Here is a 15,702-nt window from a genome sequence, read left to right on the forward strand (position 1 = left end):
TCGCTTCTGGCGGCCCCTCCGAAGCCGAGTGCCGACGGGCCACTGGAGACCTCCTCCAGGAGCTGGGGCGGTTGGGCTATCGGGCCAGTGCAAAGAAGGCTCAAATATGCAGGCAAACAGTCACCTACCGGGGATAGAAACTGAAAGGAGGAACCAGATGGCTGACAGAGGCCATGAAAGAGACTATTCTTAGACTTCCGGTCCCGACCTCAGCCCGAGAGGTCCGCAAGTTTTTAGGGACAGCAGGCTACTGCCGGCTGTGGATTCTGGGGTATGCTGAAATAGCAAAGCCTCTGTACGAAGCAACCAAGGATAAGGCCCCCTGGGCCTCGGGGCCAGACCAACAGAAGGCCTTTGACGAACTCAAGGCCGCTCTCTTGAGAGCCCCAGCCCTGGCATTGCCAGACCCCCTGAAGCCCTTCACTCTCTTTGTTGATGAGAGGAGGGGGACAGCACAAGGAGTGCTGATGCAGCGCCTGGGGCCATGGAAACGTCTGGTTGGCTATTTATCCAAGAGGCTAGATCCAGTTGCAGCAGGATGGCCCCCGTGCCTAAGGATCATCGCGGCAGTAGCCCTAATGGTGAAGGATGCAGTTAAACTCACCTTCGGGCAACATCTGAAGGTGGTGACCCCCCCATGCGATCGAGGGGGTCCTGAAGTATCCCCCTGGTAGGTGGATGACCAATGCCCGCCTAACCCATTACCAAGGACTCCTGCTAGATGCACCCCGGATCATCTTTGCCGAACCTACTGCTCAGATGCACCCCGGATCATCTTCGCCAAACCTACTGCTCTGAATCCAGCCACCCTGCTGCTGACCCCGGATCTGGAAGCCCCCCTGCATGACTGCCAGGAGATCATGGCAGAAGTCACCCAGGTGCGCCCCGATCTCCAGGACGCCACCCTTCCTAACAATGAGTTGGTATGGTACACTGATGGAAGCAGCTTCATTATGGATGGGGTGCGGAGGGCGGGCGCGGCGGTGGTAGACCAGAGCGGGAGCATCATTTGGAGTGCCCCGCTTCCCCCGGGGACCTCCTCCCAGAAGGCCAAACTGATTGCGCTGGCGGAGGCACTAGAACAGGCCGAGGGGAGACGAGTGACTGTCTATATCGATAGCCGCTACACTTTCGGCACTGTCCATGTGCACAGCGCTATCTACCAGGAGAGAGGTTTTTTTACAGCAGAAGGAAAAAAATCGCAATCTCCCAGAGGTACAGAGACTGCTGGCGGCCGTGCAAAAACATCGGGCAGTTGCAATTGTCCACGTCCCTGGGCACCAGTCTGCCCGGACCCCGGAGGCTAAAGGAAACCGGTGGGTGGATAAAGCTGCCAAGACAGCAGCAGTAGCTTCATGAGCTTTGGCACTCACCCTGCCCGCACCCAAGCTCCTGCGCCTGCCCCCGCGACCTGACTATACTCTGGAAGACCTGCAGTGGATTCAGAACCACCACTGCCCAGAGCCTGATCAGCATGGGTGGTGTCGGGATGCAGAGGGAAGATTGATACTGCCTAGCTAAACTAGGATTGTTTCTCCTTTCCAACCTGCACCAAGCCACCCACTTAGGAAAAAGGAAGTTGCTGATGATTCTCGAGTCTGCCCGCCTCCGGTTCCCCTGACAAACAGCTCAGATCCAGGAGATTGTGGATCAGTGCGTTGGGTGCCAGGCTATGAAACCCAGTAGGAAGGGACCCCTACCTACAGGTAAAAGGGTACGGGGGAGAGCGCCGGGACGAAGTTTGGAGGTGGATTTTACTGAGGTAAAGCCTGGGAAGTATGGGTATAAGTACTTGCTAGTAATGGTTGACACATTTTCAGGATGGGTGGAAGCCTTCCCCACGAAACAGGAGATGGCCCAGGTTGTTGCTAAGGCATTGTTAGAGGAAATTATTCCCAGATATGGGGTCCCCAAGGTTTTAGGTTCTGATAATGGCCCAGCTTTCATCAGTAAAGTCCTACAGGGACTGGCCCTAGCGACGGGGACCAATTGGAAGTTACATTGTGAATATAATACCCAGAGCTCAGGGCAGGTAGAGAGAATGAATCAGACCCTAAAGGAGACTGTCTAAATTGGCCATCGAGACTGGCGGGGACTGGGTGACACTCTTACCCTATGCCATCTTCCAGGTTCGGAACTCACCATATGTACATGGATTGACACCCTTTGAAATTCTGTATGGGGCACCACCCCCCATTATTGTTTGTACTCTACCAGATCATGACCCCAATGTGGCCCCTAATTATCTGGCCAGTTTGAGGGCCCTGCAGGAGGTCCAGCATGAGATATGGCCCCTAGTGCATTCCCTGTATGAGACCAAGGACACACCAGACCCGGAACATGGCATCGTTCCAGGGGATTGGGTATGGGTGAGGAGACACAGGTCCAGGACCCTGGAAGAAAGGTGGAAAGGTCCTTATATGGTTCTTTTGGTTACTCCCACTGCCTTAAAGGTTGACGGCATCAGGCCTTGGGTCCATCACTGTCACGTGCACCGAGCCAATCCACTGGAGCAGACACAAGCTGGGGAGTGGACCGCGCAGCGACACCCTGATAACCCTCTGAAGCTGCAGCTCTCCCGACCTCGGGGAAGCGCCTCACCCCCTGCCTCACTCAATGATGAAGTGGCTGCTAGCCCTGACTCTGCTCAACATCTGGATAAGGAGCCGCACGGGGACCATAACATTTGGGGGCTCGGAGACCAATGCCCATCGGCCTTATAAACAGACATGGATCCTGACTGATGGAGGGACTGGTGCAACTCTCAGCGAAACCCACGCCTGGCCCCACTGTCCACGTGGTGACCAGACCTATACTTCTGCTTCAGAAATATCAACCCTGAATACAGGTCCATGACACCCAATTTAGCCCATGACTTGGATTATCGCGTGTGTCCTCTGTCCAACTGAGGGATGGTCGATTCTAGACCTTAACAGTCCAAGTGGCTGTGGCTAGTTTGTCTTTCTATCCCTATGTGCTCAGACCAAGGAAATAACAGCAATCATTTAGCACTGTTTTGTGTGTGTGTGTGTGTGTGTGTGTGTGGTGTGTGCTTTGGAAACACTTTTTTCCATTATTACTAAGTCTCACAATTCTGCAAGGTAGGTATTATTACCCTCATTTTGCACTTGAAGAAACTGAGGTTCAGTTACATTAAGTAATTTACCCATGGTCACTGTGGCAAACAGAATAATGGCCCCACAAAGATCCCCAAGTCCTAATATCCAGAACCTGTGAATATGCTACTTTGCATGGCAAAAGGGACTTTGCAGATGTGATTAAGGATCTCAAGATAGCAACATTTATTCTGCGTTATCTGAGTGGACCCAGTATAATCATAGGAGTCAGAAGGGTCAGAGGTAATAGAAAATGTGATGATGGAAACAAGAGATTAAAGTGATATGAGGAATGGGACATGAGCCTAACCTCGACATTAGGAGCATGGCGCTCCAACCACCTGAGCCACTGGGCCAGCCCCATATTTCTTAAACTGCATGAGATCCTATTTATACTAGCAACTTCCCTTAAACTTTGTTCTCAAGAGCCTTGCCTTTCATCCCTCACTTGTAATTTATTTCCACTAGTGGTCACATCTATGAACAAGTACCACAGCTGTTAAGCAAGTAGGGCTGACTGGCTCTAGCCAAATCTGTGAAAGGGACAGCTTGCCTCTCTCGACTCTGAATTTCAGCTGGACCTTCAATACCTTAACCTAGCAAGTATTCCCCAACAGAAAGGTTTTCTGTTTTTTTATTTTGTTTTTGTTTAAAAGGTTTTGAACCCTCACCTGGGATGTTGCTATCACTACACAGCCTTGGCGGTTAGTCAAAACACCAATAGGAAAGGGATACTGCCTAGCTCAGTGAACACCTTGGGGATTTTATGCTATGTTTCCATTTCCAATCCTATATCGTCACCCTGAATAATCCCAAGGATTTGTGGGGAAATGAAAATCAGTTTTTCCTAACAAATAAGTTTAAAACCCCTTCCTTCACTCAAAGAAGTGTTTGCTATGGAATGTATTTTGGGTGAGTTCTTCAAATACACTGTATAGGGCTCCCAAAATGCCAAAAAGCTCCATTTAGCTCATTTGGGGTAGACAACCTATCAAGAATGTATGAGAGATCAAAGATGGTACAGTAGATATATGCTGTGCTGCTTCCTTCCATGAACACATTAAAATTACAACTAAATTATAGAACAATCAACCTGGAGAACTATCTGAAGTCTAGCTGAACAGAAGTTTTACAATTAAGGATATAAAGAAGCCACGTCGAAATGGTAAAAAGGGCAAAGACACAGAAAGGGTCCTATACCTGCATGGGTGGTTCAGAATCAGGAGGGATATCCCAGCCACCTTGGTTCACCCACAACAGTGTCCCCATCCCGGAGTACTGGCACTGGGAAGAGGAGCCCCCACAATTTATGGCTATGAAAAAACAGTAGGGATTCTGACCAACTGGGTGGGAAGAAAGGCAGTGGGAAACCCAGGCATCCTCTTAAAGGGTTCCCACACAGACTCTCACTTTCAGGCACTCACTTTGGGCTCCAGCAGAGGGACAGGACAGTAAGTCGGGGTGTGTCGGAGACATATGGGAGGCAGACTGAAGTGTGTGGCTTCATGACGAGGGCTAGAGGACAGTCAGCATTTTCCCTTTGAGGGGTCTTTTTCCTATACAGCCAGCTGGCGGTTGCCATCTTTCCTGTGTTGAGCCCGCCCCCTATAATTATGGCCAAATCTGAATCTGATTGGTCTGGTGAGCTCCACAGCTCCACCCTGATGGCTCACTGAAACCCCACAACACCCAACTCCCACAGTGTGGGAGAGACTTCCTCTGCCAGCAGCCAGCCCTGCCCACATTGCACTTTCTTTGAAAACTATCAGAGTCCAACAGACCACAGGCAGGCAGTGACTGGCCTCAGTATGCTCTGAGACTTTTGCTGAATAGCTCGAGGCTCAGCACTGGCACCAAACCTGAGCCTACATTAACCTGGTGACAACTATTCCCACTGTAGTGACTCCCTGAGACCCTGCCTCACCCTACTCACATACCACATGAGGCTTTATCAGTGGCTGAACCTTAAGGGAGCTGGCAGGTGGCAGCAGGCCTCAGAGTGTCCTCGCTTTTTGTGGAGCTACCCCAGGCCTGTTATTGGTGGCAGATGTCCTTGGTTCACAGCATGGCCTCTCCCATGTTCCTCCAGGGTTAGCACAGGCAGCAAACAAACATGCAAACAGCCATGAACCGCTTTGTAGCTCCTACCAGGTACTCTCTGGCTGGTCACAGGCAGTGGGTGACCTGGGCCTGCATCAGAGCCCCTCCCAAGAAGTCCCACAACCAACATACTTGGAGGTTGGCTTCAGACCACAGCAGAGCACCACCAAATTAGCCCCACAAGTGGCACACACAAAGGGCGGTCTCAACAGGCACCAGAGCCCGCTGGGGCAAATCCCATGCAGTGGCGTAAGCTGCTCATACAGCAGTCTATAAGCTGTGGATGTGGCCAAACCCCACAGCCAATCAGCCTGAAAATCATTCCCACGAATGTGCCAAGAGCAACCAAGGCTCAACGATAACAGGAGCACACACAATCCATACAAGGGGCTCTCCTGGAGCACACATTGCAGGTGAACTGGGAGACTCTGCCACTGGGTCCCATTGGACTCCTACTACATAAGGCCATGCGGCCAAAACTGAGACACATAGCAGATCTACCTCATACACAGAAAGAAACAGAGAGGCAGCCAAAATGAGGAAACAGAGAAATGTGTCCCAAATGAAAGAACAGGAGAAAACTTCAGAAAAAGAACTAAACAAAATGGAGGCAAGCAACCTACCAGAGACAGAGTTCAAAACAATGGTTATAAGGATGCTTAAGGAACTTAGTGAGTACTTCAACAAAGAGATAGCAAGCATTAAAAAGGACATAGAAACCACACAAAAAAACCAGTCTGAAGTGAAGAATAACTGAAGAATTCACTAGAAGGAATCACCAGCAGACTAGATGAAGCAGAGGATCTAATGAGAGATTTGGAAGACAAGGTAGCAGAAATCACCCAACTGGAACAGCAAAAAAGGAAAAAAGAATCCCCCAAAATGAGAATAGTTTAAGAGACCTCCTGGACAAAATCAAGCATAACAATATTCACATCTTAGGGGTACCAGAAGGAGAAGAGAGAAAGTAAGGGATTGAGAACCTATTTGAAGAAATAATAACTGAAAACTTTCCTAACCTGGTGAAGGAAATAGATATATAAGGCCAGGAAGCACAGAGAGTCCCAAACAAGATGAACCCAAACAGACCAATACCAAGAAAAATAATAATTAAAATGGCAAAGGTTAAAAACAAAGAGAGAATCCTAAAGGCAGCAAGAGAAAGACAGCTAGTAACTTACAAAGGAGCCCCATAAGATTATCAGCTGATTTGTCAACAGAAACTTTGCAGGCCAGAAGGGATTGGCATAAAATATCCAACATGATGAAAAGCAAGGACCTATAACCAAGATTACTCTACCCAGCAAGGCGATCATTTATAATTGAAGGACAGACAAAGAGCTTCCCAGACAAGACAAATCTAAAAAAGTTCATCATCACCAAACCAGTATTACAAGGAATGTTAGACAGAGTTCTTTAAAATGGGAAAAAGATCCCAACAAACAAAAGCCCTGGACCAGATGGCTTTACAGGTGAATTTTTCAAAACATTCAAAAAAGAATTATCGCCTATTCTCCTCAAGCTCTTCCAAAAAATCCAGAAGGAAGGAAGACTCCCAAACACTTTTTACGAAGCCACTATCACCCTGATCCCAAAAGCAGACAAAGACACCACAAAAAAAGAAAACTACAGGCCGATATCTCTAATGAACATAGATGCAAAAATTCTCAACAAAATATTAGCAAACAGAATTCAGCAATACATTAAAAAGATCATACACCATGATCAAGTGGGATTCATCCCTGGTATGCAGGGGTGGTTCAACATCCGCAAATCAATTAATGTGATACACCACATTAACAAAATGAAAAATAAAAATCACATGATCATATCAATAGATGCAGAAAAAGCATTTGATAAAATACAGCAACCTTTTATGATAAAAACCCTCAAGAAAGTGGGAATAGAGGGATCATATCTTAACATAATAAAGGCCATATATGACAAACCCACAGCTAACATCATACTCAATGGGGAAAAGCTAAAACGATTCCCCCTAAGATCAGGAACCAAGACAAGGTTGCCCACTTTCTCCACTTCTATTCAACATAGTGCTGGAAGTTCTAGCCACAGCAATCAGACAAGAGAAAGAAATAAAAGGCATCCAAATTGGTAAGGAGGAAGTAAAATTATCATTATATGCAGATGATATGATACTATATATAGAGAACCCTAAAGACTCCACCAAGAAACTATTAGAACTGATAGATGAATTTAGTAAAGTAGCAGGATATAAAATTAATATTCGGAAATCAGTTACATTTGTATATACCAATGATAAAATAGCAGAAGGAGAAATTAAAAAAAACAATTCCATTTACAATTGCTCCAAAGACTATAAAATATCTGGGAATAAATCTAACCAAAGATGTAAAAGATCTGTACTCAGAAAATTATACAACACTGAAGAAAGAAATGAAAGAAGACATAAATAGATGGAAACACATTCCATGTTCATGGATAGGAAGAATTAATATAGTTAAAATGTCCATACTGCCTAAGGCAATATACATATTCAACGCAATTCCTATCAAACTACCAACGACGTTTTTCACAGAAATAGAACATATAATCCTAAAATTTATATGGGACCATAAAAGACCCCGGATAGCCTCAGCAATCTTGAAAAATAAGAACAAAGTGGGAGGTATAACGATACCTGATTTCAAACTATACTACAAGGCTACAGTAATCAAAACAGCATGGTACTGGCATAAAAATAGACACATAGATCAATGGAACAGAATAGAGAGTCCAGTCGTAAATCCATGCCTATATGCCCATCTAATCTACGACAATGGAAGCAAGAATGTACGACGGGGTAAAGACAGTCTGTTCAATAAGTGGTGTTGGGATACCTGGACAGACACATGCAAGAAAATGAAGCTGGACCACCTCCTTACACCATATACAAAAACAAATTCAAAATGGCTTAAAGACTTAAATGTAAGATCTGAAACCATAAAATATCTAGAAGAAAATATAGGAAGAAACTTCATGGACATTACCCGGAATAAGATTTTCACTGACATATCCCCTCGCGCGAGGGAAGTAAGAGAAAAAATAAACATGTGGGATTACATCAAACTAAAAAGTTTTTTTGACAGCAAAGGAAACCATCAATAAAACAAAGAGGGATCCTACTGAATGGGAAAAGATATTTGCCAATTATATATCTGATAAGGGATTAATATCACAAATCTATAAAAAACTTAATCAACTCAACTCCAAAAAAACAAACAACCCAATTAAAAAATGGGCAGAGGACTTGAGGAGACATTTTTCTAAAAAGGACATACAGAAGGCAAGAAGACATATGAAGAAATGCTCAACCTCACTAACCATCAGAGAAATGCAAATAAAAACCACAATGAGATACTACCTCACTCCAGTCAAAATGGCTATCATCAATAAATCAACAAACAACAAATGCTGGCGCGGATGTGGAGAAAAGGGAACGCTAGTGCACTGTTGGTGGGATTGCAGATTAGTGCAGCCACTATGGAAAACAGTATGGAGGTATCTCAGGAATCTGAAAATGCAACTACCCTATGATCCAGTAATTCCACTCCTAGGCATCTACCCGGAGAAATCCAAAACTCCAATTCAAAAATCTGTATGCACTCCTATGTTTATTGCAGCACTTTACACAATAGCCAAGATATGGAAACAACCGAAATGCCCATCGGTAGATGACTGGATTAAGAAGCTGTGGTACATTTATACAATGGAGTATTACGCAGCCATAAAGAAGAAAGAAATCTTATCATTTGCAGCAACATGGATGGATCTAGAGAACATTATGTTAAGTGAAATAAGTCAGAAAGAGAAAAACAAGTACCATATGATCTCACTTATATGCAGAATCTAAAGAAAAGAATAAGTGAATGAACTAATCAGAAACAGTTTTGGGGACAAAAAGGAAAAAAACGAGAGTTATTAGATGGGCGGGGGTGGAGGTGGGGATAAGGGGAAAGGTGAAGGGATTAGGAAGCAGCTGGTAACCACAAGATGGCCTCAGGGTTTTTGAAAATTAATTTGGGGACCGTATTCAATAATGTTGTAAAGATTTTGTTGGGTATTCGATGGACATGTGTCCTATTTGGGAGACCAACTCAGGGATACTGTGGATGCCTGATCATGGCTCTGTACACCAGAAGCTAAACAATAATGAATGCCAACTATAATTTTATATATATAATGTGATGGCTCGGTACGAGGTCGGAGGGATAGTGGATGGGGGGAGGGGGGTTCACAGTGTGAGGGATATAAATGATGAACGTCTAAGTATTACCTTGTCTTGTACACCTGAAACTAATAAATAAATAAAAAATCCCTGTTGAAGCCAAAAAAATAAATAAATAAAATGGGAAACAGAAAAAAAATGTATCAAAATTATGAATAAAATGGCAATAGCTACATATCTATCAACAATTACTTTCAATGTAAGTGAATTAAATGCTCCATTCAAAAGACATAGGAGGGCTGAATTGATAAGAATGTGCTGCCTTACATATGCTGCCTAGAAGTGACTCACTTCAGGTTGAAAGACACACACAGACGGAAAGTGAAGGGCCGGAAAAAGATGTATCATGAAAATGGAAATGAGAACAAAAAAAGCTGGGGTAGCAAAACTTATACCAGGCAAAATAACTTTAAAACAAGAGACAAAAAACGACCCAGTAATCCTGCTTTTGGGTATTTATCCAAAGAAACCCCAAAATGCTACTTCAAGGGGATGTGTGCATCCATATGTTCATTACAGCATTAGCCAAGATGTGGAGGCAATTTGGGTGTCCATTGATGGAGGAATGGATAAAGAGGAGGTGGTACATATATACAATAGAATATTGTTCGGCCAGGGAAGGGAAGGGGTTCTTGCCATCTGCAGCGTCATGGATGGACCTGGAGGGTATTGTGCTGAGTAGAGTGTAAGACAGAAATAGACAGATGTGATGTGATTTTGCTTATATGTGCAATCTGAAGAACAAAATAAACAAAACAGAAACAAAGTCACAGATACAGAGAACAATTTAATGGTTGCCAGATGGGAGGAGAGCGAGGGTGAGTTAAAAAGGGGAAAGGATTAAAAAGTTCAAATTGGTTGTTACAAAGTACTCAAGGGGACGTAGGGTATAACATAGGGAATATAGTCAACATATTGTAATAACTATGTATGGTGTCAGATGGGTACTAGATTTCTTGGCGTGATAGATGGGAGGGGATTTGGGGACAGGATGAAAAAGGTGAAGAGATTAAGAAGTACATATTGGTAGTTACACAATAATCATGGGGATGTAAAATAAAGCACAGGGAATATAGTCAGTGATATGGTAATAACTATGTATAGTGCCAGGTGCGTACTAGTCAGGGTGATCACTTGTTAAATTATACAAATGTCTAACCACTATGCTGTACACCTGAAATTAATATAATATTGAATATCTACTGTAATTGAAAAATTAAAAAGGTGGGGGAAAGGTGCAGGGGAATAAGTGGTTCAAGTTTCCAGGTGTAAAACAAATAAGTCATGGGGATGTAATATACAGCATAGGGAATATAGTAAATAATATTGTGATAGCTTAGTATGGTGTTAGATGGTTGCTGGACTTATCATGGTGATCACTTCTTTAGATATATAAATGTTGAACAACTATGGTGTACACCTGAAACTAACATAACATTATATGTTAGTCATATTTTTAATAAAAATCTTTAAAAAATAATGTATGAGACTACAAAGGAAAAGAGGACAATTATATTCCTTTTGTTGTTTCTCATCCTCACTAAATGATACAGCAAGTGGAGTAAGAAGGAAAACAGAAATCTTTCCTCCCATTCTTAGTGAATGCATGGGGCTGCCTCTAATCCTCCCCCATCATTAACAATCAGAAACAAAAGAAAACAAAACACACACACACACACACACAACACCAAAACTGAAAACACAGGGTAGTTTGTAACTGCTGATAGAGGAGCTGGATGATTTAACAATAAGATACTGACAAACATTTTTTTTTATGACACTGTAATTATAAAGTTGAAGGCACATCCTTGGCAGATCAAAATATGATCAATTACATGCTTATGGAAAAACAAACTACTGAATATACTGACTATAGTATATGATTATGGCACAAAATCACCCACTGCTGTTTTGGGTAGCAAACAATCAATGCTTACCAACGTTTAAACATTTCTTTAACTGAAAACACATGGTTGAGACACCTGGTTTTGGCTACAAAAGGCATTCATTATTGATGCCATTACAGAAGCTCTTTTAATTGAAGAATAAGAGTTGTTGCTTGTATGCTTTATCTGGTTACTCATACCAGATAAACTTTCAGAGGGAGTACAGAACATTAGTGTAAAAATAGCTGATAATTCGGCATGAATCTATATTTTATATTGGTAAAATAGTATTTTTAAATATAGAAAAGTAAGAACTAAACAAACAAAAATCCAAAGGGAGTGATTCTGGGAATGTTTTTATTTTTATTAAAATAACCAGTAACCAGATGCCTCACCCAAAGAAAATAAAATAGAGTAAAATAAATATTAAGAAAAATAATTTTAAAGCAAGATCCACACGTAATGGGGAAAAAAATCTCTAAGAACATACATTCTTAATTTTAAGCTGTGTACATAAAAGATATGCACGGTTAAATTTTTGGAAATGTCTCGTCTACAGTGCTATTTTAGCATTCTGAACAAAGAATACATCTGAAAAAATAACTTTTAAAAAGTTAAAGCACAATATAAAATTATTTGTTCACAAGGCATTAAATATAACACTCTAAAATGTTGATACTAAACTAGGAAAAATAACATTTCTATTTTCACAAATGACATCCATACTTCATTAGACTACAACACTAAATACTCTAGTTGTGTTTCAACCTTTGAAATTCAGAAGGCATCTTTGGATATTTAAGATAAAAGGTGCCCCATAGTTGAGTCTGAACCTGCACTGGATATCAAAACGTCTTTGTTATCTTCAGACTGAGGGCATGGGTTCTGAGTGAATACAGAATAGTGATAAAGAAACAACAAATAAAGAACTTCAAATACTCAAATATCAAATTCAAATATACAGTAGTCCCCTACTTATCTATGGTTTTGCTTTGCCCTTTCAGTCATCCATGGTCAACCGTGGTCCGAAAATATCACATGGAAAATTCCAGAAACAGACAATTCTTAAGTTTTAAATTGTGTGCCATTCTGGGTATCATGATGTAATCTCCTGCTGTCCTGCTCTGACCCACTCAGGACATGAATCATCCCTTTGGCCAGTGTATCCATGCTATATATGCTTATTAGTCACTTAGTAGCCATCTTGGTTATCAGATTGACTATTGAGGTATCAAAGTGCTTGTTTTCAAGTAACCCTTATTTTACTTAATAATGGCCCCAAAGCACAAGAGTAATGATGCTGACAATTTGGTTATCCCAAAGAGAAACCATTAAGTGCTTCTGTTAAGTGAAAAGGTATGTATGTATAGGGAAAAAACATGGTATTTTTTGGGTTTGGTACTATACGTGGTTTCAGACATCCACTGGGGAACTTGAAATGTATCCCCTGTGGATAAGGGAGGATTACTGCAAATCTACGCTCCTTCAATATGGTAATATGTGTGTTCATAATTGTGTGTGTATTTATGTATGTATATGAATAGACATACACACATACACACACATTTATAAAATTTGTTCTCACTAGTAACTAGTTACTTAAAGCTAGTGTCTAACTGAAAGCAATGTTTTTGATCTCCTCCATATGTCTCCTGTGAATACAGGTGCTTTATGAAGCTAATGGGAGTTCAGAATTGCAAAAGACTTGTGGTAGAGAATTCAAAGATGGCTACAGATATTTAAAGCCGGATTCTTTCTAAACAACATGTTTTCTGTTATGGTAGTAAGGGCTGAAGTTATATCCATGACTTTTCCCAGACTATAGGCTGTTCTTCTCACTATCCTATGACATATGGGTCCCTTGGCATGTGGGGGCCAAAAGGACAACTCAAACACACACATGATAATAAAAGTAGTAACTGGCTACGTTCAAGTGATTCAAAGAGAGAAAGACAGAAAAAGTAAGAGAGAGAGAGAGAGAGAGAGAGGATTCTTTTTTCAAAAGTCTATTATACACCTGTCATATTAGCAGTTTCTTCTAGAAGAAACAAGTTATAGTATGATGGGCCACTGGAATTAAAATAAGAAACAAATATTAACATTCAAACTGGAAGCATGGTATAGGTATTGGTCTAAAAAAGAGCTTAGACATACAAATCATTCACATTTCATTAAAATGGGTTTGCCTTTCTGGATTAATAGCACCTTCATCAAAAGTTTCCATTCTCTCTTTAAAATAGCTGAACTTAAAAATGAGATCTTTTCCAAATCTGAAAAGACAGCATAGAATAACGTTGTAAACTTTTTGTGTGAGTGTGTATGAAAGGATAACAGAGGAAGTAGGACGGGAAGAAACCAATCCTCTACTCCCACCTGATTGTAGACTCTGCCCTATAAAAATGATTTTTAGTATTACTCAAGAAGAGAAAAGAACTAACACTTACTGAATACAAACCCTATGTGCTAGGCATTATGCTAGCAGCTTTACGTATGGCAATGGGAACAAACTATTAGAAATTTCATTTATGAGTTCTCTTCACTTACATGTTCTACATGTGAAATCCATCTTACAATTAACAAGGAAACTTAAATAGTGACACAAGTACCAGATATCTGGCCAGTGTACCTCCCAGGCACACAGAGGGAAATGTCTAAATTTATATGACAATGAGAACAAGCCCCTGAATTTGCCAACCACACTAACTAGCAAATACAAATGTTTTAAACTAGACAAAAGTATTGATTTGGCTGAAACGTATCACAACCTAGGGAAATTCTCATTTCTGTATTACAATTCATTTTATTTTTGGTAAAAGCAGCTTTGTGTAACAGCATTATTTTAAAGTCATTTTGAGAGATTACCTAAAACACTAAAAGACAATTAAAATCTATTAAATTATATATACCAGATAATATCTTATATTTGCTCCAAAAAAGGACAAATGTAGTGAATCCAAGTAATTTTATATAATTGGTATATGTTTAAGATGGTTTCCAAAAAATCTTTGATCTTTGAAAAAATCAATTGTGGAAGAGGCTCAAAATCTTCAGTTTCTGGACTGAGGCTGATAGACAACACTAAGAACAACTTAGAGCTGGACTCGGCAGGAGTGAATAGAAAGCTCATACCAAGCTACGGAGTCCCTGAAGGAAGAATCTGATATACTTTTTATAACAATGGAAACATTGGAGGCAGGTAACCCTATGGACTTTTAAGGTCTTTTGAACTACAAGATAAAGAAAGGAACAAGATATTGGAAAAACTGTCAGTTATTTTTATCAATGAAAAACCACGTATGTCACTCAAAAGAAGATACAAAAGAAAACAAAACTGCAAAGACAAAGATGCAGGGAGAATAAGGGGGGAAGAAAGCCCCTTATAAATAAGGCACTTTTTTTTTAACCATTCGTTTCTACAGTTTTCCTTCGAAAACTAGATGCTTTATACAGTGGTTTGAAAGCCACTGTTCCCCAATCTTGCAGGGATAAGGCCTCAAGAATCTCAAGATCATGCTCTCAAATCTTCAAATTTTTAAATTATCCTTCTCTTGAGTTCTTTCTTTTTTTGTCAAATAAAAAAATCATCTATCACTTTACCAGCTGTTAAGCAATCTTCAATTGTAGGGCTTGTTGGAAACCTCATTGGCCTACTTAATCTATTGCTAGTGAAAACAAAAATACTGGAAATTCATTTTAAATAAAGCTAGGTTCAGAGTTGATGCCCTGAAAAAGGTATTTTTGCCATTAGGCAAATGTAATTCAAATAGAATCCCGAACATAAGAGAGTGAGACCAACGCAAAATCCTTCTGCACTATTTTGAAAAGCTAAGGTGACATCATGAATGCTGTGTCAATGCATAACAACATGAGCTAGCAGCACTCTCCGTGGCTTGTTACAATGCAGTGTCGTCATCTTCCCTGCAGTCTCCCACCAGGAGTGAGTGCTTGTCAGGTTCACTGGTACCAACGCTGTTTAAGGATCGTTTATCAGACAGTAGTGAGTTTATGGAGGCTCTGCTGTAATTGACAATCCGGTCCAGCAAACCTAGTTTAGGAGAATTTCTTGAGGTGTCATCTATTCCAACATGAATGCTGATTTCTGAAGGACTTTTCTGTCCCATCTGGCTTCGAGCAAGTAGTTCGTAATTCTCATAAGTTGGTTTCCTATAACTGGGCACAGGCAAAAGTACACTAATGTGAAATAACCAAACATGAACTAGGTGCTTGTCACATTCAAAAATGAAAAGAGATTTGCCTGGTATGAAATGTACAAAGGTGGCCCCCTGCTAGGAAAGCAGCTCAAAAGGAACTGTTGTGGAGTCACATGATCCGAAATCCTACCTCTCTAAGCCAC

At 41.5% G+C, this 15,702-nt stretch overlaps 1 protein-coding gene across 1 annotated transcript in view; it reads right to left on the reverse strand.

Moving 5' to 3' along the window:
• Nucleotides 1–11,236: 11,236 nt before the first annotated feature.
• ATP7A (ATPase copper transporting alpha) overlaps nt 11,237–15,702 on the reverse strand; it is a 132,853-nt gene continuing 128,387 nt past the window's right edge. Inside the window, exon 23 of the mRNA XM_081043611.1 lies at nt 11,237–15,518. Coding sequence (XP_080899737.1) covers nt 15,242–15,518 — 277 coding nt within the window. The 3' untranslated portion in view covers nt 11,237–15,241. The remainder of the gene's footprint in view (nt 15,519–15,702) is intronic.

Source organism: Rhinolophus hipposideros (assembly GCF_964194185.1).
Source record: "Rhinolophus hipposideros genome assembly, chromosome: X".
Lineage (NCBI taxonomy): Eukaryota > Metazoa > Chordata > Mammalia > Chiroptera > Rhinolophidae > Rhinolophus > Rhinolophus hipposideros.